Genomic DNA, 26238 nt, shown 5'->3' on the forward strand with positions numbered 1-26238 from the left:
TCTTAGTTCCGTGCCATACCCGCCTCCCAGCTCCGTGCCATACCCGCCTCCCAGCCTCCTAGCTCCATGCCATACATGCCTCCTAGCTTTGTGCCATACCAGCCTCCCAGCTCTTAGCTTTGTGCCATACCAGCCTCCCATACCAGCCTCCCACCCGTTCCCTCCTAGCTCCGTGCCATACCAGCCTCCCAGCTCCCGTTAGCCTTCCGTGCCATACCAGCCTCCCAGCTCCGTGCCATACCCGCCTCCCAGCCATACCCGCCTCCCAGCTCCGTGCCATACCCAGGTCCGTGCCATACCCGCCTCCCAGCTCCGTGCCATACCAGCCTCCTCCCAGCTCGCCATTAGCTCCCAGCTCCGTTCCGTGCCATACCCGCCTCCCAGCCTCCCAGTCCGCGCCATACCCGCGCCATACCCGCCTCCCAGCTCCGCGCCATACCCGCCTCCCAGCTCCGCGCCATACCCGCCTCCCAGCCATACCCGCCTCCCAGCTCCGTGCCATACCAGCCTCCCAGCTCCGCGCCATACCCGCCTCCCAGCTCCGCGCCATACCCGCCTCCCAGCTCCGCGCCATACCCGCCTCCCAGCTCCGTTCCATACCAGCCTCCCAGCTCCGTTCCATACCAGCCTCCTAGCTTTGTGCCATACATGCCTCCCAGCTCTTAGCTTCGTGCCATACCAGCCTCCCAGCTCTTAGGTCCGTGCCATACCATCCTCACCCGCTGTGCCTCACAACACCCATTCCTCAACCACTGGGTGCCATACAACAGGGAACTGACAGGAGGGAAGAAAGGAGAGGGTGAAGAGAGAGGGAAGGAAGGAAGGAGAGAAGCAGGGGGAAATATAGAGACCGAGAGAGATGGAGAGAAAAAGTGGATTCGCCAACTATCTACAAGTTCAATGAATTCAATTCCTGAGTGAAATTAAGTAGCAATGGGAAGAAATTGACACAAGCTCTGACCTGCCACCCACATGTGTTTTTATAGTCAATTCATTAAATTGAACTTTTGATGAAATGTATGTATTTTCAGGCTGTTGACCGGTAGGTTATATATATATTTTTTGTAATCAGTTTTTGTCCTTTTATGATATAACAATGCAGAATTACATTTGGCACTAAACAATAACTTGTCATAGATTAATATACAGTACCAATCAAAAGCCCGGACACACCCAGCCACTCATTTGAATGAGTGTACCGGCACAGTACAGCTACCCTGGGGCGGCAGGGTAGCCGAGTGGTTAGTGTTGGACTAGTAACCGGAAGGTTGCAAGTTCAAACCCCCAAGCTGACAAGGTACAAATCTGTCGTTCTGCCCCTGAATAGGCAGTTAACCCACTGTTCCTAGGCCGTCATTGAAAATAAGAATTTGTTCTTAACTGACTTGCCTAGTTAAATAAAGGTAGAAAATACAAATAAAAACTAGTAAAGATGGGACAAAACCTTATCATATTTCACTATTATAACGGAAGAAAAGGCCGTACCCCGACCAGTCTATCAGGCCTTTACAGATTGTTATCTCGGAGACAGAATGTCCCCAGAGTTATCGAGTTTACCATTCATTTTATAAAATGAATATTTCATATAAAGCTGTTTCTGCCAAGGCTATGTACCATTCCTTATATGACTCTTATGACTCTTTTGGCTGTGGCTAGAGCAACTTTTAGCCAGTTTAAACATGTTGGGGTATGTGCGTACGGTCACTATAGGGACGACATCATGGATGCACTTATTGATGAAGCCAATGACTGACGCGGTGTACTCCTCAATGCCGTTGGAGGAATCCCGGAACATATTCTAGTCTGTGCCAGCAAACAGTCCTGTAGCTTAGCATCTGCTTCATCTGTCCACTTTGTTTTTGATCTAGTCACTGGTGCTTCCTGCTTTCATGTCACCTGTAGTTGACTGACATCTCCAGCATAGACTGGATTCTATCAAACCTATTCTGTTAATCCTCAGATGAGTCCTATAAATCCTATTGAACACTTTGAATCAGTTTGGACCGGGCATCTCTCATAGGGAGGAGCATCTGTTATACTATTATATTCCATTCCTCCGCTCCAAAAGTCATTTGAAAAGGATTTCTATCTTAACACTTATCGAATGTACAGGGGATTTGTTGTTACTCTGTCCTACCTTAAACATACAATCTCTAAGCCTCCAAAAGCCTTGTTTCTGTAAATTATACTTGGACCGTAGTTATTCAAAAGAGGTGAACAAGTTTTCTTGATATAGACAACCAAATGTTCTTTTTCCCCTTTCTATACCAACCTTTCCAGAAAACCATGTGTCCCCCTGTTTTCAATGTCAGGTTGTTCCATAACGAAGCAGAGTTTGTCAGGAAAGGTGAAGATGTCTCTCATGTATCTGACTCCACATATTTTTTTTGTATGGACATTATTGGATTCTGCAGTCACACGTTTTGTTAGCTCAAATAATTTGATGTTCCGAATGGGGCATTAACTTCTTCCTCCATGTCCACCCAAATTGGTCTCTTTAGAGTTCTCTGTAAAGAGAGCCTATTTGGGCAGCTACAAAGGCTTCTTGATATAATTGCATGTCGGGGAGCTTTAATCTTCCCTTGTCAGTCGTTTCCTGTAATCTCTCTCGTTCCATCCTGGCCCTTTTCCCGGCCCAAACAAACTCTGTAATCACTTTCCTTCTGGATATAAAGGTATAGACAGGTATGGACAGTGGTAACATGCTAATGGCCATCTTTATAACCCGTATCCTACACCGTAATAAGATTTGTAGCTGATCCCAGCTCTTACACTGGACTTGAAATTTTATTCAGTAGTGGGTCAAGGTTTTCAGAAATCATCTTCTCTAGACCCGTATTTAAAGTGATCCCCTGGTACTATTTTTTTAAGGACCCATTGAAACCTCCAGCTGAGGAAGTCATTTCTCAGACAATGTTTTGGTAGTGGCATTACTTCAGATTTGGTCCAGTTGACTTTATAGCCTGATGTCTCAAATGCATTTATTTAGTCCAGTTAAGGCCATATGTTGGGAGCCTGACATTATTAGTAATATGTCGTCTGCATAAAGCAGTGGTTTATTCTCTCTACCTTCTATATTATCCCCTTTTATTGACTGATGCAGCCTAATGGCTTCGGCTAATGGTTCTAATGTTATAATAAATAGGAGGGGCGAGAGACAGTCACCTTGTTTCGTGCCTCGTCCTACTGAAAATGGAGATGATCGTAGTCCGTCAGTGACTACTATGGATTTGGGGTCGTTGTACAGAAGTTTAATAATATTCTGAAAGCCATATCCAAATGTATTTATAGTATAATGCAGGTCGTCCCAGCCCACCCTATCAAAGGCTTTCTCTGCATCCAGGGATAAAGCTGCCACTGAAGTATCCAGATATTTTGCCTTCCAGATGACATGCAATAGATTGTCAGATGAAGTTCTGCCTTTCACTAATCCTACCTGGTCTGGATTTATGATTTTCTTAATGATATGGTTCACCCTCATAGCCAGAAGTTTTGTAAACTATTTTCCATCACAATATATTAAGGAAATTGGAAGGTAGCTCCCTCACTCATGGGGATCCTTTCCCTTTTTGGTGATTAGGATGTTTGCTGCATCACTTATAGAAGGTGGGAGCTCACCTGTGTCAATCGATGTGTTCAATGTTTTCAATATTTATGGACTTTGCTGCTCTGCAAACCTTTTGTAATTGGACGGTCGATCCAGTTCCTGTCTTCCTCTTTTAGTTTAGGAAGGTTCAAATTCTGAAAGAATGCCTCTGCTTTGTGCATTTCTAAAGGACTGTCTGAAGTAGAACGTTCCTGATAGAAGTCTCAAATTATATTGTTTCTTTGATTGGTAATCAGCTTGCCTGTCTTTCTTCTGATTCCACCTATTTGCCGATCTGTTTCTCTAGATTTCCATTGACTGGCCAACGGTTTTCCTGCCTTTTCCCCTGATTCATACCATCTCTGCTTCAACCTGTACAGGGGATTTTTAGCCCGTATTTGGTTTTCGTCAAGTTTACCAGAGAAATGTTGTTCGGTTTGGACCAATATTCCCCCTCCAGCGTTTTGAGCTCTGTTTCAAGTTTATCAATTTTCTGTTCATCTTGTTTCTGAATAGTAACTGATCATTGTATTATTGCTCCACGTATGTATGCTGTAAAAGCTTCCCAGACATGTACCTGTTTTTCAAAGAACACTGTAATATTCTATGCATAAACACTCAATGAGAATGTTATTCACAACATAGGAAGTTCTCCTATCAGCTTAGACAAAAATGGTAGTCCATTCGTGATGAACCACTGCCGCCATGTGTATCTTCCATAGCCTACCACACTACTCAGATTGTTTGGACTCGTTAAAGTCTGCGACGCTCTTCTTTGCCATCACAGTAAGCCAGAACACTGCAGGTTAGTGCAAGGAGTATTTCAGTCCCCATTTCATGCACGTCTCTCACCTCTATGAAAGCATTTCTCTCGTCCTGAACCTCCTTGGAAAACTCCACCTTTGTCCCTTTCCAGTGAAAAGTCCTAAGTTATTTTGCTTTGATCCGGACCTTCTCCCTGTCGGTGAATGGTAAGAATTTCACTGGGATAGGCCAGGGGTCGCGTGGGGCTGGTCCTGGGCGCAGTGTCGTGTTGGGTTTTTCCCTAATGGTCATGTTAACGGCAGGGTAGCCTAGTGGTTAGAGCGTTGGACTAGGAGCCGAAAGGTTGCAAGTTCAAATCCCAGAGTGTTCTTGTCCTCCAATGTTGATATCCTCTCTTTGGCATTTGTAACTTGGTTGTGGAGAGTGTCCACTTTTGTTTTCAGTGCGCTCACTGTATGTTGTATTTCAGCCACATCCTTGCCCCCTTTTGCAATTTTCTCTTCGATATTTTTGTTCATTTTGCGAATCTACTTTAGAACTGGGTCACCAGGCTGTTCTCCTCCACCATTTTTGTTGCTAGCAGCTGCAGGTAGAGGCAACATCTTCGTGTTTTTTTTGTCAAAAGTGTCTGCTTTTGTGTGTTTCTAAGTCTTTTTTTTCCCCATGTAATTGATATCTTGGACAAATAGTTAACAAAATGTGAAACTAGGCGTTGAATAATCGGGTTGGTGCTACAGAGCCCCTTCAGTTAGCTGCTGCTCTTTGCAACATTGTCGCGTGAAGTCGACAGGTAGGCTATATTAAGTATAGGCTATGTGTAGCAAAGCAACCCCCGCCTCCTCTTCCTCGCTAATCCAATCTCACTTTTTCTCAATGCCCATTTAAAGGCAAATTTAAAAGCCCTAATGCAATTTCAAAGCCTCTCTGACCGTCCTCTCACTTCAGTTTGTGACTTGCAATTGAAGAAGAGTGGGAGAGAAGGGGTTGTAGGTGGAAGGAAGAGAGGGGAAGTAGAGGGATGTCGAGGGAGGGGGAAGTAGAGGGATGTAGGGGGAGGAAGAGGGGAGGGAACAAGTGATTGAAAGGAAGGAGAGATGGAGAAAGTGATTAAAAGATGGGAGGGAATTAAAGATTTATAAGGGAAGGGAGTGAGAGAGGGAATGATAGAGAAAGAGGGAGAGAGATTGTCTGAGTGTTTTCATCACAGGAGTGAAGTTGTCTGCTTGCATAAAACATGGAGCTGTCTGAACCACAGTGCTCAGTAGCACATATGCTCTGGCCACAGGTGATTTGTAGAGCAGCTATTCCAGGGCACCTGGGTGTGTCTCTTTGAGAAAGTGTGTGTGTAAATGACTGTACGTTTGTGTGAGGGAGGATTGGGCAGAGGAGACGGGGATGGGCCGTATTTCATCCAGCGCATCGCTCACCGGGATCACCGATTTTAAAACATTACATCTTATGCGCGTGGCTAGCCAGCACTACTGAGCAGAGCTGTTTGTGTGTGTGTCCATACGGGGGCTGGGTAAAGGGTCTGGCCCCATAGGGTAGCCCAGCACTTCCACCTGCCTCAGCTAATCAAATACTTGGTGATTAGTTGATACGTTTAATTGAAACAGTTGTGTTAGTTTGGATTTGATCCACATTGAAAAACGCAGATCCAGGATTTTTATTGTCCCTATGGTGCCCCTGTGTCTCTCCCATCCACACCCTCTGTCCTAGAGAGAAGGACATCCCTTAGTGAAAGCAGTTTACTTTAAGCTTGGCTTTCTCTACCCCTCTCTCGGTCTTATACAATACTTGCCAGCCACTCACTCGGTCAATCCCAGGCCAAAACATGTCTAAAAATACTGGAGATGCTGCTGGACTGAAATGACTTTTCCCTTCCTCCTTGGAGCCGGGGCGGAACGCACACTGGGCAATTTAAATGCTAATCTAGAGACTATTTACTGGCTATTAAGAGGTAATTGAGTCTTCATCCTCTGTGGCTCTCGCCATGCCGCGGTTTCAACAGAAAACATGTTTTTGTTTTGTTAGAGGAGGGGTGAGATGAGAATTGTCAGTGTGTCCTTGTGTGTGGGAAGTTTTGCTAACACAGCATTGCTATGAAATGTGTGTGGGTGTGTGTGTGTGTGTGCGCTGGTTAGTCAGTCAGTGTCAAAATGAGGACCCAATCATCACAAACTTGACCCCCGGTCCACCTTTTCCCCTCTCTCTTCTCTCGTCCAATCATGTCGGATGTGGTTAGCATAAAGATCAATCAGGATTGGCGGGAGTCTCCCAGATTACTAGAAGATGACTGAGACTTTTTGGACAGGAGGCTGATGTTGCTTTGTTAGCACAATGTTGTTGGGTGTAGCGCCCAGCAGAACCAACAAACTCTTGAGTTTACATTAATCAATGCAACAGGGTGGAGAGAGGATAGCGGGAGGTGTGTGTGTGTGTGTGAGAGAGAGATGCTGCATGCATTGGATAGAGGGATACAATGAGTGAATGTGTGATGGAGTTTTCATGGGTGTTGAGTGTGTATGATTTGCTTGTGTGTAGTTTGCAAAGTTGACTTAGTTTACGTAGATATGAGGGTACTTGTCAACATCCACAGAGGAGGAATGCTGTTTGCTTGTTGAAGAGCCCTGCACCATGCTCACTCCTCAGTGAGCATGGTGCAGTGTGTGTGTGTGTTTGAAGTCCTGACGCGAGGAGAAGACAAAGAGGTGGCGTCTCGATTGAAGCTCAAGTTGCTTTCCACTGAAGGCATCATCCCAGACATCAAAGGTTCCTAGCCAAGCGCCAGCTACAGTAGCTGCATCGGCCCTGCACTCAGAATACAGAGTCTAGCCTAGCACACACCTCAGCATACAGAGTCTAGCCTAGCACACACCTCACCACTCAGCATACAGTCTAGCCTAGCACACCCCACACCTCACCACTCAGCATACAGAGTCTAGCCTAGCGCACCCCACACCTCACCACCCGGCATACAGAGAGTAGCCTAGCCTAGCTCACACCACACCTCACCACTCAGCTTACAGCGTAGCCTAGCCTAGCGCACACCACACCTCACCACTCAGCATACAGAGTCTAACCTAGCACACACCTCACCACTCAGCATACAGTGTCTAGCCTAGCACACACCTCACCACACAGCGTACAGAGTCTAGCCTAGCACATACCTCCCCACTCAGCATACATTATCTAACCTAGCCTAGCACACCTCAGCATACAGAGTCTAACCTAGCCTAGCACATACCTCACCACTCAGCATACAGAGTCTAACCTAGCACACGCCACACCACACAGCATATACAGTCTAGCCGAGCACATGCCACACCACATCTCTCCACTCAGCATACAGAGCCTAGCCTAGCGCACACCTCACCACTCAGCATACAGTCTAGCCTAGCACACACCTCACCACTCAGCATAATCTATCCTAGCTCACACACACCTCACCACTCAGCATACAGTCTAACCTAGCTCACACCACACCTCACCACTCAGCATACAGTAGCCTAGCCAAGCACACCACACCACACCACTCAGCATACACAGAGTAGCCTAGCCTAGCGCACACCACACCTCACCACTCAGCATACAGTCTAGCCTAGCACACACCTCAACACTCAGCATACAGTCTAGCCTAGCACACACCTCACCACTCAGCATAATCTAACCTAGCACACACCTCACCACTCAGCATACAGTCTAACCTAGCACACACCTCACCACTCAGCATACAGTCTAACCAAGCACACCTCAGCATACAGACTAACCTAGCCACACACTCAGCATACAGTCTAGCCTAGCACACACCTCACCACACAGCATATACAGTCTAGCCGAGCACATGCCACACCACATCTCTCCACTCAGCATACAGAGCCTAGCCTAGCGCACACCTCACCACTCAGCATAATCTAACCTAGCACACACCTCACCACTCAGCATACAGTCTAACCTAGCACACACCTCACCACTCAGCATACAGTCTAACCAAGCACACACCACACCTCACCACTCAGTATACAGTCTAACCAAGCACACACCACACCTCACCACTCAGCATACAGTCTAACCTAGCCTAGCACACATCTCACCACTCAGCATACAGAGCCTAACCTAGCGTAGCGCACACCACACCTCACCACTCAGCATACAGTCTAGCCTAGCACACACCTCACCACTCAGCATACAGTCTAACCTAGCACACACCACACCTCACCACTCAGCATACAGTCTAGCCTAGAACACACCACATCTCACTACTCAGCATACAGTCTAGCCTAGCACACCACACCTCACCACTCAGCATACAGTCTAGCCTAGCACACACCTCACCACTCAGCATACAGTCTAACCTAGCACACACCACAACTCAGCATACAGTCTAGCCTAGCCTAGCGCACACCACACCTCACCACTCAGCATAGTCTAGCCTAGCACACACCTCACCACTCAGCATACAGAGTCTAACCTAGCACACACCTCATCTCACTACTCAGCATACAGTCTAGCTTCTTGAAACTCCCCATTCCGGATCCGGGTTTGTGACTAAAGCCTCAGGCTCATTAGCATAACCAACCACATTTCTGAAAATCGCAAATAAAATGAAAATGCCCCTCACCCTTTTCTTAACAACACTGTCATCTCAGATTTTCAAAATATGCACTGAACCATAGAAATTGACTAATTTGTGTAAGAGTATGCAAAGCTAGCATAGCATTTTGAGTAGCATTTCACCCAACATTTTCACAAAAACCAGATAACCAAATAAATAAAATCATTTACCTTTGAAGAGCCTGATGTTTTCAATGAGGAGACTCCAGTTACATACCAAATGCGCAGTTTTTCCAGCGTCTGTGTGTAGGAGAACTGCCCCTCACATTGCGTCTGGCTACCGAAACGAACCGAAAATTCAGTCACCTACAACGTAAAACTTTTTCCGGATTAACCACATAATATCACCGAAACATGGCAAACGTTGTTTGGAATCAATCCTCAAGGTGTTTTTTCACATATCTCTTCATTGATATGCAGTTCTGGAAGCTTGCTTTCCTCTCTGTATCCCATGGAAAAATACTGGCAGGTGACTTTTGCACCAATTTCAGGACACCGGGCGGACACCTGGTAAATGTGGTCTCTTATGGTCAATCTTCCAATGATCTGCCTACAAATACGTCACAATGCTGCAGACACCTTGGGGAAACGACACCATATTCCTCCTCATTCACAGCCATATAAGGAGACAATGGAAAACAGAGCCTCAAAAATCCTTGTCATTTCCTGGACCATCATCTTGGTTTTGCCTCCTCACGTTCTAGGGCACACAGAGAATATCTTGTATTTCTGGACACTCGCGAATGCTATCAATTATATGCATAGTCGAGCATCTTTTTGTGACAAAATATCTTGTTTAAAACGAACGTTTTTCATCCAAAAATGAAATAGCGCCCCCATAGATGTAAGAGGCTAGCCTAGCACACACCACATCTCACTACTCAGCATACAGTCTAGCCTAGCACACACCACATCTCACTACTCAGCATACAGTCTAGCCTGAACACACCACACCTCACTGCTCAGCACACAGAGCTAGCCTCACGCCTAGCGCACACCACATCTCAACACCACACCGCCTCCTCGCTGCCCCTCACCCCACCCCACCACACCACACTGCCCCGCACCTGCCCCCACCCCTCACCACACTGCCCCTCACCCCCCCCTGCCTCACCGCTCTGCCCCTCACCGCCCCTTGCCTCACCCACACTGCCCCTCGCCCCACCGCACCACCCCTCGCCACACCACTGCTCCTCACCCGCGCCTACTGCTCCTCACCGCGCTGCCACCATACTGCTCCTCACCTCGCTGCCACCATCGCCTCACTCGCCACACCATACTGCTCCTCGCTGCCCCTCGCCTCCGCGCTGCCCCTCGCCTCACGCGCTGCCCCTCGCCTCACGCGCTGCCCCTCGCCTCACGCGCTGCCCCTCGCCTCACGCGCTGCCCCTCGCCTCACGCGCTGCCCCTCGCTGCCCCTCTGCCCCTCACGCGCTGCCCCTCTGCCTCACGCGCTGCCCCTCTGCCCACGCGCTGCCCCCTCGCCTCACGCGCTGCCCTCGCCTCCTCTCCGCCCCTCGCCTCACCGCCCCTCGCCTCCTCTCCTCCCCCTCGACTCACCGCGCTGCCCCTCACCGCATCGCCCCTCGCCTCACCGCGCTGCCCCTCGTCTCACCGCGTCGCCCCTCGCCTCACCGCGCTGCCCCCTTCAACGCCCTCGCCTCCTCTCTGCCCCTCGCCTCCTCTCTGCCCCTCGCCTCCTCGCTGCCCCTCGCCTCACCGCGCTGCGCTGCCCCGCACCGCCCCTCGCCTCACCGCGCCTCGCCTCACCGCGCTGCCCCTCACCGCCCCTCGCCTCACCGCGCTGCCCCTCACCGCCCCTCGCCTCACACGCTGCCCCTCGCCTCACCGCACTGCCCCTCACCTCACCGCCCCTCGCCTCCACTCTGCCCCTCGCCTCACCGCACTGCCCCTCACCTCACCGCCCCTCGCCTCCTCTCTGCCCCTCGCCTCACCGCGCTGCCCCTCGCCACACCGCACTGCCCCTCGCCTCACCGCGCTGCCCCCTCGCCTCACACGCTGCCCCTCGCCTCACCACACTGCCCCTCACCACACCACCCCTACTTGCTCACACATTAACTTTTCAAACACACACATTCTCTTTCAAACACACACGCTCAGCCAACTCTGAGTGCAAGAGATAAGCATGCATCGCCTCACAGCTTTCCTATAACAAGCCCCCTATAGCCCTCCTGCCCTCCAACCCTCCCATCCTCCCCCAGGCTGTTCTTTTAATCCACTACCCAGTGAAAAGACCCACTGCAGTTAATAGTCATGAATAGCAAGGTCAGCGCCAGGGGACGGCCAAACAAAGGATGAAGCTGCCGTCATTGAAGCACAGCAATTTAGAGGATGTTAACTGTTAACCCAACATGACCACTGAGGGGGAAAACGCTTAGGATTGACCAGCGATTACCAATTATCCATTTAGCTGCCACAATAATGCTCAGCTCCACTAATCTCTAGTGCCACTTCACCTGTCATGGTGGCATCGTTGTATCGTAACTGTCCTAAAGCTGGGCCGTTACGGGGTTGAAATAAACATCAGATTTTGACTCATGTATCAGTTGTTAGGGGCAACTTCAACTTGTTGGACCGGAACATTCTAACTGGTCTAAATGTTGCCTAACCTCGTAGTTATTTTTATTGGCTGTTTTGCTGACACTTGTTCTGTGTTTCTCATTGGCCAGGTATCGAGTGTCCGCGCGGCTCCAGGAACATGCCCGGCGGCATGCAGGTGGCTGAGCCCTTCAGCGACGAGGCCATGGCCTTCACCAAGGAGCTGGTACTACAGAGAGAGGTAAGCGCAACATTCATTTTGGCTCCAATTTCTTTGATTTCAGGTTTTACTTGCAACTGCATGTTTGGCTGGTTTTGCGGTCGGACATATTGGATCACATTCGACCTCCAGTTTCATTTTGTCTCCTGGCTTTCTTTAGTGTGGTTTTTGATGACTCTCGGTGTGTTCGTAAATTCACATTACAGTGCTAGAGTGTGGTCTGGGCATTCGTAAATTCACATTGCAGTGGCAGAGTGTGGTCTGGGCATTCGTAAATTCACATTGCAGTGCCAGAGTGTGCTCAGAGTGTGGTCTGGGCATTCGTAATTCACATTACAGTGCTAGAGTGTGCTCAGAGTGTGGTCTGGGCATTCGTAATTCACATTACAGTGCTAGAGTGTGGTCTGGGCATTTGTAAATTCACATTACAGTGCTAGAGGGTGGTCTGGGCATTCGTAAATTCACATTACAGTGCTAGAGTGTGGTCTGGGCATTCGTAAATTCACATTACAGTGCTAGAGTGTGGTCTGGGCATTCGTAAATTCACATTACAGTGCTAGAGTGTGGTCTGGGCATTCGTAAATTCACATTGCAGTGCCAGAGTGTGCTCAGAGTGTGGTCTGGGCATTCGTAAATTCACATTGCAGTGCCAGAGTGTGCTCAGAGTGTGGTCTGGGCATTCGTAAATTCACATTGCAGTGCTAGAGTGTGCTCAGAGTGTGGTCTGGGCATTCGTAAATTCAGAGCGTTGTCAGATTGTTCCTTCGCATATTCAGAACATGTCTTTCTCTGAGGGTTCAGAGACCACACTGGACGAAGGGTTGATCCGAGCGTTCTGACCTCACAACAGCAGTCAAGCATCCAAGCTAACATTGGCTAGCTTGCTAGATACTTCTGGACACAAATGAGAGAACACCTCACTCTGACCATTTTACTCACTGTCGTAGAGCTGGTTTGGCTGTTTTCATGTTCATGTGTTCATGTTATTTAGAGTTGGTGACTAACTGTGCTGCTGGCAGCAATTTAATTATGCTTTTTTTGCCGACGTTTACTGACACCGGTCATATTCAACGGGTGTTGAACGTTTGTAAATTCATCAGTTATTCTGCACTTTAGCACACTCGGACGAGTGCTCTGAAATCGGAGTTGATAACCAGAGTGAATTTATGAACGCACCCTCTTGGGTTGCGTGGAAGGTCAACAATTTTGGATCATGTTTGACCTCCATTTAGGTTCATCTATGGAACTCTGGTGCCTAGTTTCCCTTGGTGAATGCATTCTAAATTGATGATAGGAGTTGTTTCTGTTAACTGTGAACCGAGGCCTAGTCTTCCCTCCCCTCATGTCCTTCTGCCATACATCCTTTTCTGACGGTCCGTGGAGAGATGATTCGGTCCTCCACTCCATCAATTGACCAAATCCATAGAACGTCTCAGTTGAATAATGGTAGAGCAGAAAGAAGGGGAGATGGGGAGGACAGGCGATCATTTAGCCTCCTCAAAACCACCCTGTTATGCCCCAAACCCAAAACCTTTCATTGGCCGACTTCCCAACCCCTTTCATACTCTCTGGCAAATGTGGCCTTGTCGCACCCTCTCTCCAGATACTCCCTTTTACAAACAGTTGTATCTCCCCACTAATAATTAAGGGTATAATTTGGCACGGGTAAGCTGATCCTAGATCCAAACGTCTTTTGACATGTTAAACAGAAAGCTGCTGAATTAACTGGAGCTAGCTCCAAGGACAGCTAGCCTACTGGAATCCAAGGACAGCTAGCCAACTGTAACTCTCCTCTCCATTGGACCCTGTTGAAGGGCTCTGCGGGGGCATGCTTATCCCATGCGCCTTTGAGCCCCTCTAATTGTCATGGAAATGTGGCTTTGAGGCCAAATGTTTTGGCTGGTGTGGAGCTAGAAGGCTAGCCTGTGTAGGATGAGCTGAGCTAGCCAGATTGCTGCACTACATTCCCAACTGAAAGCTTTGGAAGTGGAATTGAGGTTAGCAGGAGTATTAGTGATGGGGGCACAGTCGGACTCAGACCGCTCTGGCTGACAGGGATATACATACATATACACCCACACATACACCCACACATGCATACACACATGCATACACACACACATGCATAACACCCACACATACATAACACGCACACAAACATACACACAATATTATACTCAACACAATATGATAATAAGTAATATATGCCATTTAGCTTTTATTCAAAGCGACTTAAAAAATCAACTTTTTATTTTTTAAATGTATACTTTATTTAAACAAAATCTTATTTACAATGACGGCCTACCAAAAGGCCTCCTACGGGGGCCTGGAATAACTTTTTCAAATAAATAAATACAATATAAATGTAGGACAAAACACACATTACAACAAGAGCGACACAACACTACATAAAGAGAGACCTAAGACAACATAACAGGGCGGTAGAGACAACAATACATCACACAAAGCAGCCACAACTGTCAGTAAGAGTGTCCATGATTGAAGCTTTGAATGAAGAGATTGAGATAAAACTGTCCAGTTTGAGTGTTTGTTGCAGCTCGTTCCAATTGCTAGCTGCAGCGAACTGAAAAGAGGAGCAACCCATGGATGTGTGTGCTATGGGGACCTTTAACAGAATGTGACTGGCAGAACAGGTGCTGTACGTGGAGGATGAGGACTGCAGTAGATATCTCAGATAGGGGGGAGTGAGGCCTAACAGGGTTTTATAAATAAGCATCTACCAGTGGGTCTTGCGACAGGTATACAGAGATGCCCAGTTTAAAGAGGAGTATAGAGTGCAGTGATGTGTCCTATAAGGAGCATGCATGGCGAATCTGATGGCTGAATGGTAAAGAACATCTAGCCGCTCGAGAGCACCCTTACCTGCCGATCTATAAATGATGTCTCCGTTATCTAGTAGGATGCTCATTTGAATCAGGGTTAGTTTGGCAGCTAGGGTGAAAGAGGAGCGATTACGATAGAGGAAACCAAGTCTAGATTTATCTTTAGCCTGCATATTTGATATGTGCTGAGAGAAGGACAGTGCACCGTCTAGCCATACTCCCAAGTACTTGTATGAGGTGACTACCTGAAGCTCTAAACCCTCAGAGGTAGTAATCACACCTGTGGGGTATTCTTCTGAGGGGTATTCTTCTGAGTATAAGACTGTATCATCTGCATATAAATGGATGAGAGAGCTTCCTACTGCCTGAGCTATGTTGATGTAAATTGAAAAGAGCGTGGGGCCTAGGATTGAGCCTTGGGGTACTCCCTTTGTGACAGGCAGTGGCTGAGACAGCAGATGTTCTGACTTTATAAACTGCACTCTTTGAGAAAGGTAGTTAGCAAACCAGGCCAAAGACCCCTCAGAGACACCAATACTCCTTAGCTGGCCCACGCAAATTAAATGGTTACTGTATCAAAAGTTTTGGCCAAGTCAATAAAAATAGCAGCACAATATTGCTTCGAATCAAGGGCAATGGTGACATTGAGGACCTTTATGGTTGCAGTGACACATCCATAACCTGAGCAGAAACCAGATTGCATACCAGAGAGAATACTATAGACATCAAGAGAGAATACTATAGACATCAAGAGAGAATACTATAGACATCAAGAAAGCCAGCCAGTTGATTATTAACATGTTTTCCCAACACTTTTATAAACAGGGCAAAATAGAAAGAGGCCTGTAACAGTTAGGATCAGCTTGATCTCCCCTTTAAATAAAGGATGAACCGTGGCTGCCTTCCAAGCAATGGAACCTCCCCAGAAAGGAGAGACGGGTTAAAACGGTTGGATATAGGCTTGGTGATGATAGGGGCAGCTATCTTAAAGAAGAAAGGGTCTAAACCATCTCACCCAGATGTTTTTTTTGGGGGTCAAGTTTCAGGAGCTTGACCCCAAAAGATCTGTCTTACCAAAAAAGGTTATAACCAGAAAGGTTAACACCAGTGTTCAAAACACTCTTCCTTAACCACGTCTCAGTAATGAACAACGCATCTGGATTGGAGTTGTGAACCCACACTTTCAATTGATCTTTTTTAGGTAATACGCTTCTAGTGTTAACGTGCAGAAAACCCAGGCTTTTACGAGACCAGAAATCAGAGCACAAGTCAGAATTGCGGCTAGCAACAGTAGGTGGGCCGGGGTGTACATGTACATCAAGGCACGGCATAGTACAGGGAGAGCTCTGCCTGAGCTGACATTTGAATGTGCATCAGATGGTAACAAGATCATATTGTACAGCAATTTCATCAGGTAATATGAATACAAAGCCAGCGAGAGGTGGTTAGAATAGGATGTGAGGCCAAAAGTCTGTGTAACCAATAGAGTCCCTAGTGTGGGAACAAACAGTCTGTCCCACGGTTGGGTAGAGAAAGTTTGTAGTCAACAAAATATGCAGGAGTCGTGAGGCAAATTGCAAAATACACAAGAAAAAAAATATATAAAATGACTTGGGGCCATTGTAAGTTCAGAGTAATTCGCCCCAACAGTGCGTGAGTGCTGGAGGCGAGCGAAAGCTTGGGAGAGGGGTGAGTGTGGTGGAGGTATCTGTACCAGACAGGGGGAGACAGACCAGGGCAGACGGTGAACAAAGAGAGGGGTGAGTGTGGTGGGGGTACCTGTACCAGACAGGGGAGACAGGGGTACCTGAGACAGGGGGAGACAGGCCAGGGAGAGAGGGGTGAGTGGGTGAGTACCTGTGTGTGGTGGAGGTACCTGTACCAGACAGGGGGAGACAGGCCAGGGAGAGAGGGGTGAGTGTGGTGGGGTACCTGTACCAGACAGGGGGAGACAGGACAGGGAGAGAGGGGGTGAGTGTGGTGGAGGTACCTGTACCAGACAGGGGGAGACAGGCCAGGGAGAGAGGGGTGAGTGTGGTGGAGGTACCTGTACCAGACAGGGGACAGGAGACAGGTACCAGACAGGGGGAGACAGGAGAGAGGGGTGAGTGTGGTGGAGGTACCTGTACCAGACAGGGGGAGACAGGCCAGGGAGAGAGGGGTGAGTGTGGTGGAGGTACCTGTACCAGACAGGGGGAGACAGGCCAGGGAGAGAGGGGTGAGTGTGGTGGAGGTACCTGTACCAGACAGGGGGAGACAGGCCAGGGAGAGAGGGGTGAGTGTGGTGGAGGTACCTGTACCAGACAGAGGGGGAGACAGGCCAGGGGAGAGAGGGGGGAGTGTGGTGGAGGTACCTGTACCAGACAGGGGGAGACAGGCCAGGGAGAGAGGGGTGAGTGTGGTGGGGGTACCTGTACCAGACAGGGGGAGACAGGCCAGGGGAGAGGGGTGAGTGGGGTGGAGGTACCTGTACCAGACAGGGGGAGACAGGCCAGGGAGAGAGGGGTGAGTGGGTGGGGGTACCTGTACCAGACAGGGGGAGACAGGCCAGGGAGAGAGGGGTGAGTGTGGTGGAGGTACCTGTACCAGACAGGGGGAGACAGGCCAGGGAGAGAGGGGTGAGTGTGGTGGAGGTACCTGTACCAGACAGGGGGAGACAGGCCAGGGAGAGAGGGGTGAGTGGGGTGGAGGTACCTGTACCAGACAGGGGGAGACAGGCCAGTACCAGGGGGAGACAGGCCAGGGAGAGAGGGGTGAGTGGGGTGGAGGTACCTGTACCAGACAGGGGGAGACAGGCCAGGGAGAGAGGGGTGAGTGGGGTGGAGGTACCTGTACCAGACAGGGGGAGACAGGCCAGGGAGAGAGGGGTGAGTGTGGTGGAGGTACCTGTACCAGACAGGGGGAGACAGGCCAGGGAGAGAGGGGTGAGTGTGGTGGAGGTACCTGTACCAGACAGGGGGAGACAGGCCAGGGAGAGAGGGGTGAGTGGGGTGGAGGTACCTGTACCAGTCAGGGGGAGGTTGAGAGGGAAAGAGAGAGAGTGTGGAGAAAACTCCTGTTATCACACTGTCCATCTCTCCATTCCCCAGGTTGAAAATGAGGGCCTTAGTCGAAGTGGCCCGATTACATTTTTTTCCTCCCCAATCCTCCCAGTGTCACTGCAGTTTAAAACTGCCGCTCCGCTCCAATGGATGCGAATGGAGCCCAGGTGAACTCCTTTTAGGACGTTTTCTGACTGAGTGCAGATTTCTTTTTCATTTAGTGAATGATGTTTGATTGAAGCTGCTCTCAAAGTGGTCCACTTTTCAGTGAATGGGGTTTCATTTTAGTTTAGAGGGAATTCTCCATAGGCATTTCCACCGATGTGTTTGTGTTTTTCAGAATCAGACTGTCAATAGCGGTAATTTGCAGTCTTAGCAGGGGAATTCAGCTTCAAGGACTTGCGTGTCCCGAACCGACGCCACGTCAAACATCATTCCCTCTCCTCTGCCCCTTCTCTTACTTCCCCCTCCTCCTTTCGCCTCCTCTCTCCCCTTCTCTTACTTCCCCTTCCTCCTTTCGCCTCCTCTCTCCCCTTCTCTTACTTCCCCCTCCTCCTTTCGCCTCCTCTCTCCCCTTCTCGTACTTCCCCTTCCTCCTTTCGCCTCCTCTCTCCCCTTCTCTTACTTCCCCTTCCTCCTTTCGCCTCCTCTCTCCCCTTCTCGTACTTCCCCTTCCTCCTTTCGCCTCCTCTCTCCCCTTCTCTTACTTCCCCTTCCTCCTTTCGCCTCCCTCTCCTCTCCCCCTTCTCTTACTTCCCCTTCCTCCTTTTGCCTCCTCTCTCCCCTTCTCTTACTTCCCCTTCCTCCTTTCGCCTCCTCTCTCCCCTTCTCTTACTTCCCCTTCCTCCTTTCGCCTCCTCTCTCCCCTTCTCTTACTTCCCCTTCCTCCTTTCGCCTCCTCTCTCCCCTTCTCTTACTTCCCCTTCCTCCTTTCGCCTCCTCTCTCCCCTTCTCTTACTTTCCCTTCCTCCTTTCGCCTCCTCTCTCATTTACATTTACATTTAAGTCATTTAGCAGACGCTCTTATCCAGAGCGACTTCCCTTCTCTTACTTCCCCCTCCTCCGTTCGCCTCCTCTCTCCCCTTCTCTTACTTCCCCCTCCTCCGTTCGCCTCCTCACTCCCCTTTCCTCCTTTGAGGAATGCTGTGTCAGTGCAGGCTTGACGGGGCGGCTGGTATGTTGGGGTGTCATCACGCTCTTCAATGTTCTCGCTCTAAAGCACTGCGGCGACGGCGTCTTCATTTCTCCTGATCCAAACGCTCATCATTAAAGTGGCGCGGGTTGAGAGGAGCCACTATATTTAAATCTCTCTCTTGCTCTCTACATCTTGGTGTCTACCTCTCGCTCTCCCTCTGCCCTTCTTTTCTCTTTCTGTCTCTCTCTCCTGCTTCTTGCTCTGTCTTGGTCTCTCTCTCTCTCCTTCCCTCTCTCATCTCTCTGTGTGCAGTCTTAATCTCTGACTGACACTCGCTCTCTCTTCCCATGCGTACTTGGCAGTATTTCAGGGCAAAGGCATTTTGATACAGCCCTAATAAGTTCCTCTTTTGATGTTTCCTCCTAGAAACCATATGTCTCCTGAGGTACATTTTCGGCAAACATTTTTACATGTTTATTTTCCATCTTTCTCTATTTCACGCCAAGGAGGGTTTTTGTTCATGAAATGTTTGTGTGTGGTAATAGATATGAATTGTATTGCGTGCAGAGTTTTTGCGTGGAGAGGAACAGGGGAGTGGGGAAACCATGGATCAGAGGTGTAGGAAACGGAAGGAAAGAGGAAGATGGAAGTGGGATTAGTGATATGCTGTAGGTCCTGACTGCAACACAGTATTCTCTGCTCCATCCCTCCATCACAACTGTCTGTGATAGAACAATAGACTGAGGGAAGTGGGATTTAAAGAGGGCTGGTCTGCCTCCCACGCGTGGCTCTGACCTTGTGTGCTGGTCCCTTACTGCCCACCCACCATGTCACGGCTTTAATCACCAAACACCCAACGCTTCAGTTCACTTAGTGAGACCGTCAAACAGAAATGGACTGACTGACGGACGGACACACACTCATTGGCCCCTGACCTTTCTCAGTCTATCCATCCCTCTCTTATTCTTTCTCTCTTTCTGTCTTTTTAAATTCCAACTTTGACTTTCATTCACTTGATCGATTCCCGCCACATGCTATTTCTTTCTTTCTCTCCACCTCTCTCTCCTCCTCTCCTCCTCTTATCCTCTCTCCTCCTCTCTCCTCCTCTCTCTACCTCTCTCCCCCTCTGCCTCTCTCTCTCCCCCTCTGCCCCTCTCTCTCCCCCTCTGCCTCTCTCTCTCCCCCCTCTGCCTCTCTCTCTCCCCCCTCTGCCTCTCTCTCTCCCCCCTCTGCCTCTCTCTCTCCCCCTCTGCCTCTCTCTCTCCCCCCTCTGCCTCTCTCTCTCCCCCCTCTGCCTCTCTCTCTCCCCTCTGCCTCTCTCTCCTCTCTCTCTCTCTCTCTCTCTCTCTCTCTCTCTCTCCCCCTGCCCTCTCTCTCCCCCTGCCTCTCTCTCTCTCTCCCCCTGCTCTCTCTCCCTCCCCCTGCCTCTCTCTCCCCTGCCTCTCTCTCTCTCCCCCTGCCTCTCTCTCTCTCCCCCTGCCTTTCTCTCTCTCCCCCTGCCCTCTCTCTCCCCCTGCCTCTCTCTCTCCCCCTGCCTCTCTCTCTCCCCCTGCCTCTCTCTCTCCCCCTGCCCTCTCTCTCTCCGCCCTGCCTCTCTCTCTCTCCCCCTGCCCTCTCTCTCTCCCCCCCCCTGCCTCTCTCTCTCCCCTCTCTGCCTCTGCCTCTCTCCCCCCTCTGCCTCTCTCTCTCCCCCTCTGCCCTCTCTCTCCCCCTCTGCCTCTCTCTCCCCTCTCTGCCCTCTCTCTCCCCCCTCTGCCTCTCTCTCCCCCTCTCTGCCTCTCTCCCCCCTCTCTGCCCTCTCTCTCCCCCTCTCTGCCTCTCTCTCCCCCTCTCTGCCTCTCTCTCCCCCTCTCTGCCTCTCTCTCCCCCCTCTGCCCTCTCTCTCCCCTCTCTGCCTCCTCTCCCCTCTCTGCCCCTCTCTCCCTGCCTCCCCTCCCCCTCTGCCTCTCTCTCTCTCTCTGCCTCTCTCTCTCTCTCTCTCTCCCTCTCTCTCTCTCTCTCCCCTCTCTCTCTCTCTCCCCTCTCTGCCTCTCTCTCTCTCTCCCCCTCTAGGGAAAACAGGAGGAGGTGTGTCTTCATCACTGATTGGGGAGTGATGATTTTCACCTGTGAGGGGAGAAGGAGAGCAAACACAGGATACACACACACACACACACACACACACACACACACACACACACACACACACACACACACACACACACACACACACACACACACACACACACACACACAGGATACCTGTATCCGTAACACTTGACTTTATCCACATTTGGTTGTTACAGCCTGAATTTAAAAAGGATTAAATGGGGATGTCACTGATCTACACACAATAGCCCAGAATGTCAAGTGGAATGATGTTTTTGGTAATGTTTACAAATTAATAGAAAATGAAAAGCTGAAATATCTTGAGCCAATAAGTTACTCAACCATTTTGTTATTGTAAGCCTAAACAAGTTCAGGAGTAGAAATGTGCTTTAAACTTCTTAGGGATCAAATCCCATTAGCGGGATTGATTTGACAACATCCGGTGAAATGGCAGAGCGCCAAATTCAAATTACTATAAATATTTAACTTTCATGAAATCACAAGTGTGTAATACATAAAAATAAAGCTTAACTTCTTGTTAATCCAGCCACCATGTCAGATTTCAAAATGGCTTTATGGTGAAAGCCATGACAAACATTTTTCAACCAGGGAGGTGCGACACGAAAGTCAGAAATAATTATATAATTCATACCTTACCTTTGAAGATCATCTTCTGTTGGCACTCCAATATGTCCCAGAAACATCACAATTGTTCCTTTTCTTCGATAAACTCCTTCTTTATATCCCCAAAATGTCAATTTATTTGGCGCATTTGATTCAGAAAAACACAGGTTCCAACATGGCTACAAATGATCTAATAAGTTACCAGTAAACTTGGTCCAAACATTTCAAACAACTTTGCTAATCCATCCTTAGGTATCCTAAAATGTAAAGAATCGATAAAATTTAACTTAAGAAGGAATATACTGTGTACAATAGCGGATAAAATCAAAGTGGAGCGAGCTCCAGGTCGCGTGCCCCAAACGAGTACACATGGCTTGACGCTCAGAAAGGAAAGGGCTACTTCTTAATTTCTCAAAAGAAAAACATTAACCAATTTCTAAAGACTGTTGACATCTAGTGGAAGCCATAGGAACTGCAAGCATATTTCTATTAAAAATGGATTGCCATAGAAAACTAATAGAAAACAGATTGAGCTCAGAAATGTTTTTTTTTTCCTGGATGGATTGTGCTCGGAGTTTCACCTGCCAAATCAGTTCTGTTATACTCAGGCATTATTCAAAGAGTTTTTAGAAACTTCAGTGTGTTTTCTATCCAAATCTACGAATAATATGCATATCGTAGCTTCTGGGCCTAAGTAACAGGCAGTTTACTTTGGGCACACTTTTCATCCGGACGTCAAAATACCACCCCCTATCCCAAAGAGGTTTTAACAAGTCACATAAGTTGCATGGACTCACTGTGTGCAATAATAGTGTTTAACATGATTTTTAAATGACTACCCCATCTTTGTACCCCACACATACAATTATCTGTAAGGTCCCTTCAACCACAAAGACCAAGGAGGTTTTCCAAGGAATCGCAAAGAAGGGCACCTATTAGTAGATGCAGACATTGAATATCCCTTTGAGCATGGTGAAGTTATTAATTACACTTTGGATGGTGTATCAATACACCCATTCAGGCAACAGGCACCCTTCCTAACTCAGTGGCCAGAGAGGAAGGAAACTGCTCAGGGATTTCTCCACCACTAGCATAAATGACAGCGTGAAAAGAAGGAAGCCTGTACAGAATAAAAATATCCTGATGGCATTAAAGTAATACTGCAAAAAATGTACTTTTTGTCATGAATACAAAGCATTAGGTTTGGGGCAAATCCAACACATCACTGTGTACCACTTCACATTATCAAGCATGGTGGTGGCTGCATCATGTTTTGGGTATGCTTGTCATCGGCAAGGACGAGGGAGTTGTTGTTGATAAAAATAAACAAAATAGAGCTAAGCACAGGCAAAATCCTAGAGGGAAACTTGGTTCAGTCTGCTTTCCAACAGACACTGGGAGACAAATTCACTAAAACACAAAGCCAAACTGGAGTTGCTTACCAAGATGACATTGAATGTTCCTGAGTGGCCTAGTTACAGTTTTGACTTAAATCGTCTTGAAAATCTATGGCAAGACTGTCTAGCAAGGCTGTCTAGCAATGATCAACAACCAACTTGACAGAGTTTGAAGAATTTAAAAGAATAATGGGCAAAAATAGCTCTTAGAGACACACAGATTTATTTTCCATATATATATATATATATATATATTTCTTTTAATTTTTCTTCCACTGACATCACAGTATTTTGTGTAGATCGTTGTCAAAAAATGACAATGAAATCCTTTTTAATCCCACTTTGTAACAACGTGGGCAAAGTCAAGGTGTGTGAAGGTACTGTATGTGTGGACAGTTGATTTTATCACTGCAGTATCTAGTAGGCTATACAGTATCAGAGCTGAATGAACTCATCCCAGACACATCAGGGCACTCTGTCTCTCCCTGGCACCTCCCTGGCCCTTCCTGTTCTCATGTCCACCATTGGTCAGTGACAACACTTTTTAATTTTAATTTGATTTATTTTACCTTTATTTAACCAGGCAAGTCAGTTAAGAACAAATTCTTATTTTCAATGACGGCCTGGGACCAGCGGGTTAACTGCCTGTTCAGGGGCAGAACAACAGATTTGTACCTTGTCAGCTCGGGGTTTGAACTCTCAACCTTCCGGTTACTAGTCCAACGCTCTAACCACTATGCTACACTGCCGCCCCACTGTGCCCAGTCATGTGTTAAAGTTAGATGGCCAGCGCCCCCTGTTCCCAGGCTGGCACAGGGTTGGCAGCACATCCCGACAGGACAGGTGGGCAGGCGGGAGTGGGGGGGCAATGACTCATGTGGCCCGCACAGCAACATTCACTCAGTCACTCAGTCAGTCAGTCACCACAGATTACAGGGGCCCCCACAGTGTTGGTTGGTTTTATGTATGTCTGTGATTGCCCCCCCCCCCCACAGATTGTTGTGGGTGTCTGTGATTGGGCCTCCCACAGAGTGTCGGTGGGTTTGTGGGTGTTTTAGGTGTGTGTTTCTAATCGGGAAGCTTGTGATTAGTGTTTTACTGCGCTGCTGGGGGGGGGGCTGTCCACCCCTTTCTGTGGAAGTTTGAAAGAAATTGCAGTATTGGAAATGGTACCTTTACCTGCAGCGTTATGAAACACCTGCCCAACCCTATAATTTATCCAAGCCAGCCACCGCAGGTTGATGGCACCTTCATTGGGGAGGATGAGCTCGTGGTAATGAGTGGAATGGTATCAAACTCATTGAACACATGGTTTCCAGGTGTTTGATGCCATTCCATTGAATCTGTTCCACATTTATTATGAGTCGTCCTCCCCTCAGCAGCCTCCTGTGAAGCCAGCCTGTATGAGAATCACCCACTATATGCATTTGGAGGTGGCTAGGCCTGTTTAACATTCTCCTGCTCACCAGGTTCTGGGTGAGAAAGTGCATCCTTCATGTGTTTTGAGCCTTTTAATGTCTATTTTGCCTCTCACTCCAAGACCATATTGGATTTCTCCTTCGTCTGGCGCTTTGCATTGATTTCCGTTCACGTCTGAATTATTTGGCGTGAGTCAGATTACACAAGTGCCGCGCTTCCATCTCTCATCCCTCTCTCCTCCTCCCGTCTCCCTCTCTCTATCTAGCGCTTTCATCTCTCTCTCCTCCTCCCGTCTCCCTCTCTCTATCTAGCGCTTCCATCTCTCATCCCTCTCTCCTCCTCCCGTCTGCCTCTCTCTATCTAGCGCTTCCATCTCTCTCCTCCTCCCGTCTCCCTCTCTGTATCTAGCGCTTCCATCTCTCTCTCCTCCTCCCGTCTCCCTCTCTGTATCTAGCGCTTCCATCTCTCTCTCCTCCTCCTTCTCTCTCTATCTAGCGCTTTCCACATCTCTGTGTACATTCATGTGTCCATTTGTATGCACAGCCAGGTCTCGGTGAGCTGACATGCTTGTGTCGATAGACAGTGCATTCAGAAATTATATTCAGACCCCTCGACTTTTTCCACATTTTGTTACGATACAGCCTTATTCTAAAATGGGTTAAATAGTCCCCCGCCCCCATCTACACACAATACCCTATAATGACAAAGAAAAAACTTTACATTTTTACAAATGTATTAAAAATAACCGTATCACATTTACATAAGTATTCAGACCCTTTACTCAGTACTTTGTTGAAGCACCTTTGGCAGAGATTACAGCCTTGAGTCTTCTTGGTTATGACGCTACAAGCTTGGCACACCTGTATTTGGGGAGTTTCTCCCATTCTTCTCTGCAGATCCTCTCAAGCTCTGTCAGGTTGGATGGGGAGCATCGCTGCACAGCTATTTTCAGGTCTCTCCAGAGATGTTAGATCAGGTTCAAGTCTGGGCTCTGGCTGGGCCACTCAAGGACATTCAGAGACTTGTCCCGAAGCCACGTTGTCTTGGCTCTGTGCTTAGGGTCATTGTCCTGTTGGAAGGTGAACCTTCACCCCTGTCTGAGGTCCTAAGCACTCTGGAGTAGGTCTTCATCAAGAATCTCTCGTTACTTTGCTCCATTCATCTTTGGCTCGATCATGACTAGATTAGTCTTTCAGTCCCTGCCGCTGAAAAACATCCATTTACATTACATTTAAGTCATTTGGCAGACGCTCTTATCCAGAGCGACTTACAAATTGGTGAATTCACCTTATGACATCCCTCCACAGCATGATGCTGCCACCACCATGCTTCACCGTAGGGATGGTGCCAGGTTTCCTCCAGATGTGACGCTTGCCATTCAGGTCAAAGAGTTCTATTTTGGTTTCATCAGAACAGAGAATCTTGTTTCTCATGATCTGAGAGTCCTTTAGAAGCCTTTTGGCAAACTCCAAGTGGGCTGTCATGTGCGTTTTACTGAGGAGTGGCTTCCATCTGGTCACTCTACCATAAAAGGCTAATTGGCGGAGTGCTGCAGAGATGGTTTTCCTTCTGGAAGGTTCTCCCTTCTCCACAGAGGAACTCTGGAGCTCTGTCAGAGTGACCATCGGGTTCTTGGTCATCTCCCTGACCAAGGCCATTCTCCCCCGTTTTTCCGGGCGGCCAGCTCTAGGAAGAGTCTTGATGTTTCCAAACTTCTTCCATTTAATAATGATGGAGGCCACTGAGTTCTTTGGGACCTTGGGGACTCCAATGAAGTTGTAGAAACATCTCAAGGATGGTCAATGGAAACAAGATGCACCTGAGCTCAATTTTGAATCTCATAGCAAAGGGTCTGAATACTTAATAATGCTATTTCTCTTTTTTATTTGTAATACATTTGCAAAAATATCAAACCTGTTTTCACTATGTCAGTATGGGGTATTGTGT

General features: G+C 48.3%; 1 protein-coding gene across 1 annotated transcript in view; it reads left to right on the plus strand.

Annotated features, from left to right (window-relative positions):
- The window catches only part of LOC135515701 (staphylococcal nuclease domain-containing protein 1-like), a 434912-nt gene that overhangs the window by 181007 nt on the left and 227667 nt on the right, over window positions 1-26238 (plus strand). The window contains 1 exon segment of the mRNA XM_064939384.1: window positions 11656-11765. Coding sequence (XP_064795456.1) covers window positions 11656-11765 — 110 coding nt within the window.

Source organism: Oncorhynchus masou, chromosome 27, assembly GCF_036934945.1.
Source record: "Oncorhynchus masou masou isolate Uvic2021 chromosome 27, UVic_Omas_1.1, whole genome shotgun sequence".
NCBI classification, from domain to species: domain Eukaryota; kingdom Metazoa; phylum Chordata; class Actinopteri; order Salmoniformes; family Salmonidae; genus Oncorhynchus; species Oncorhynchus masou.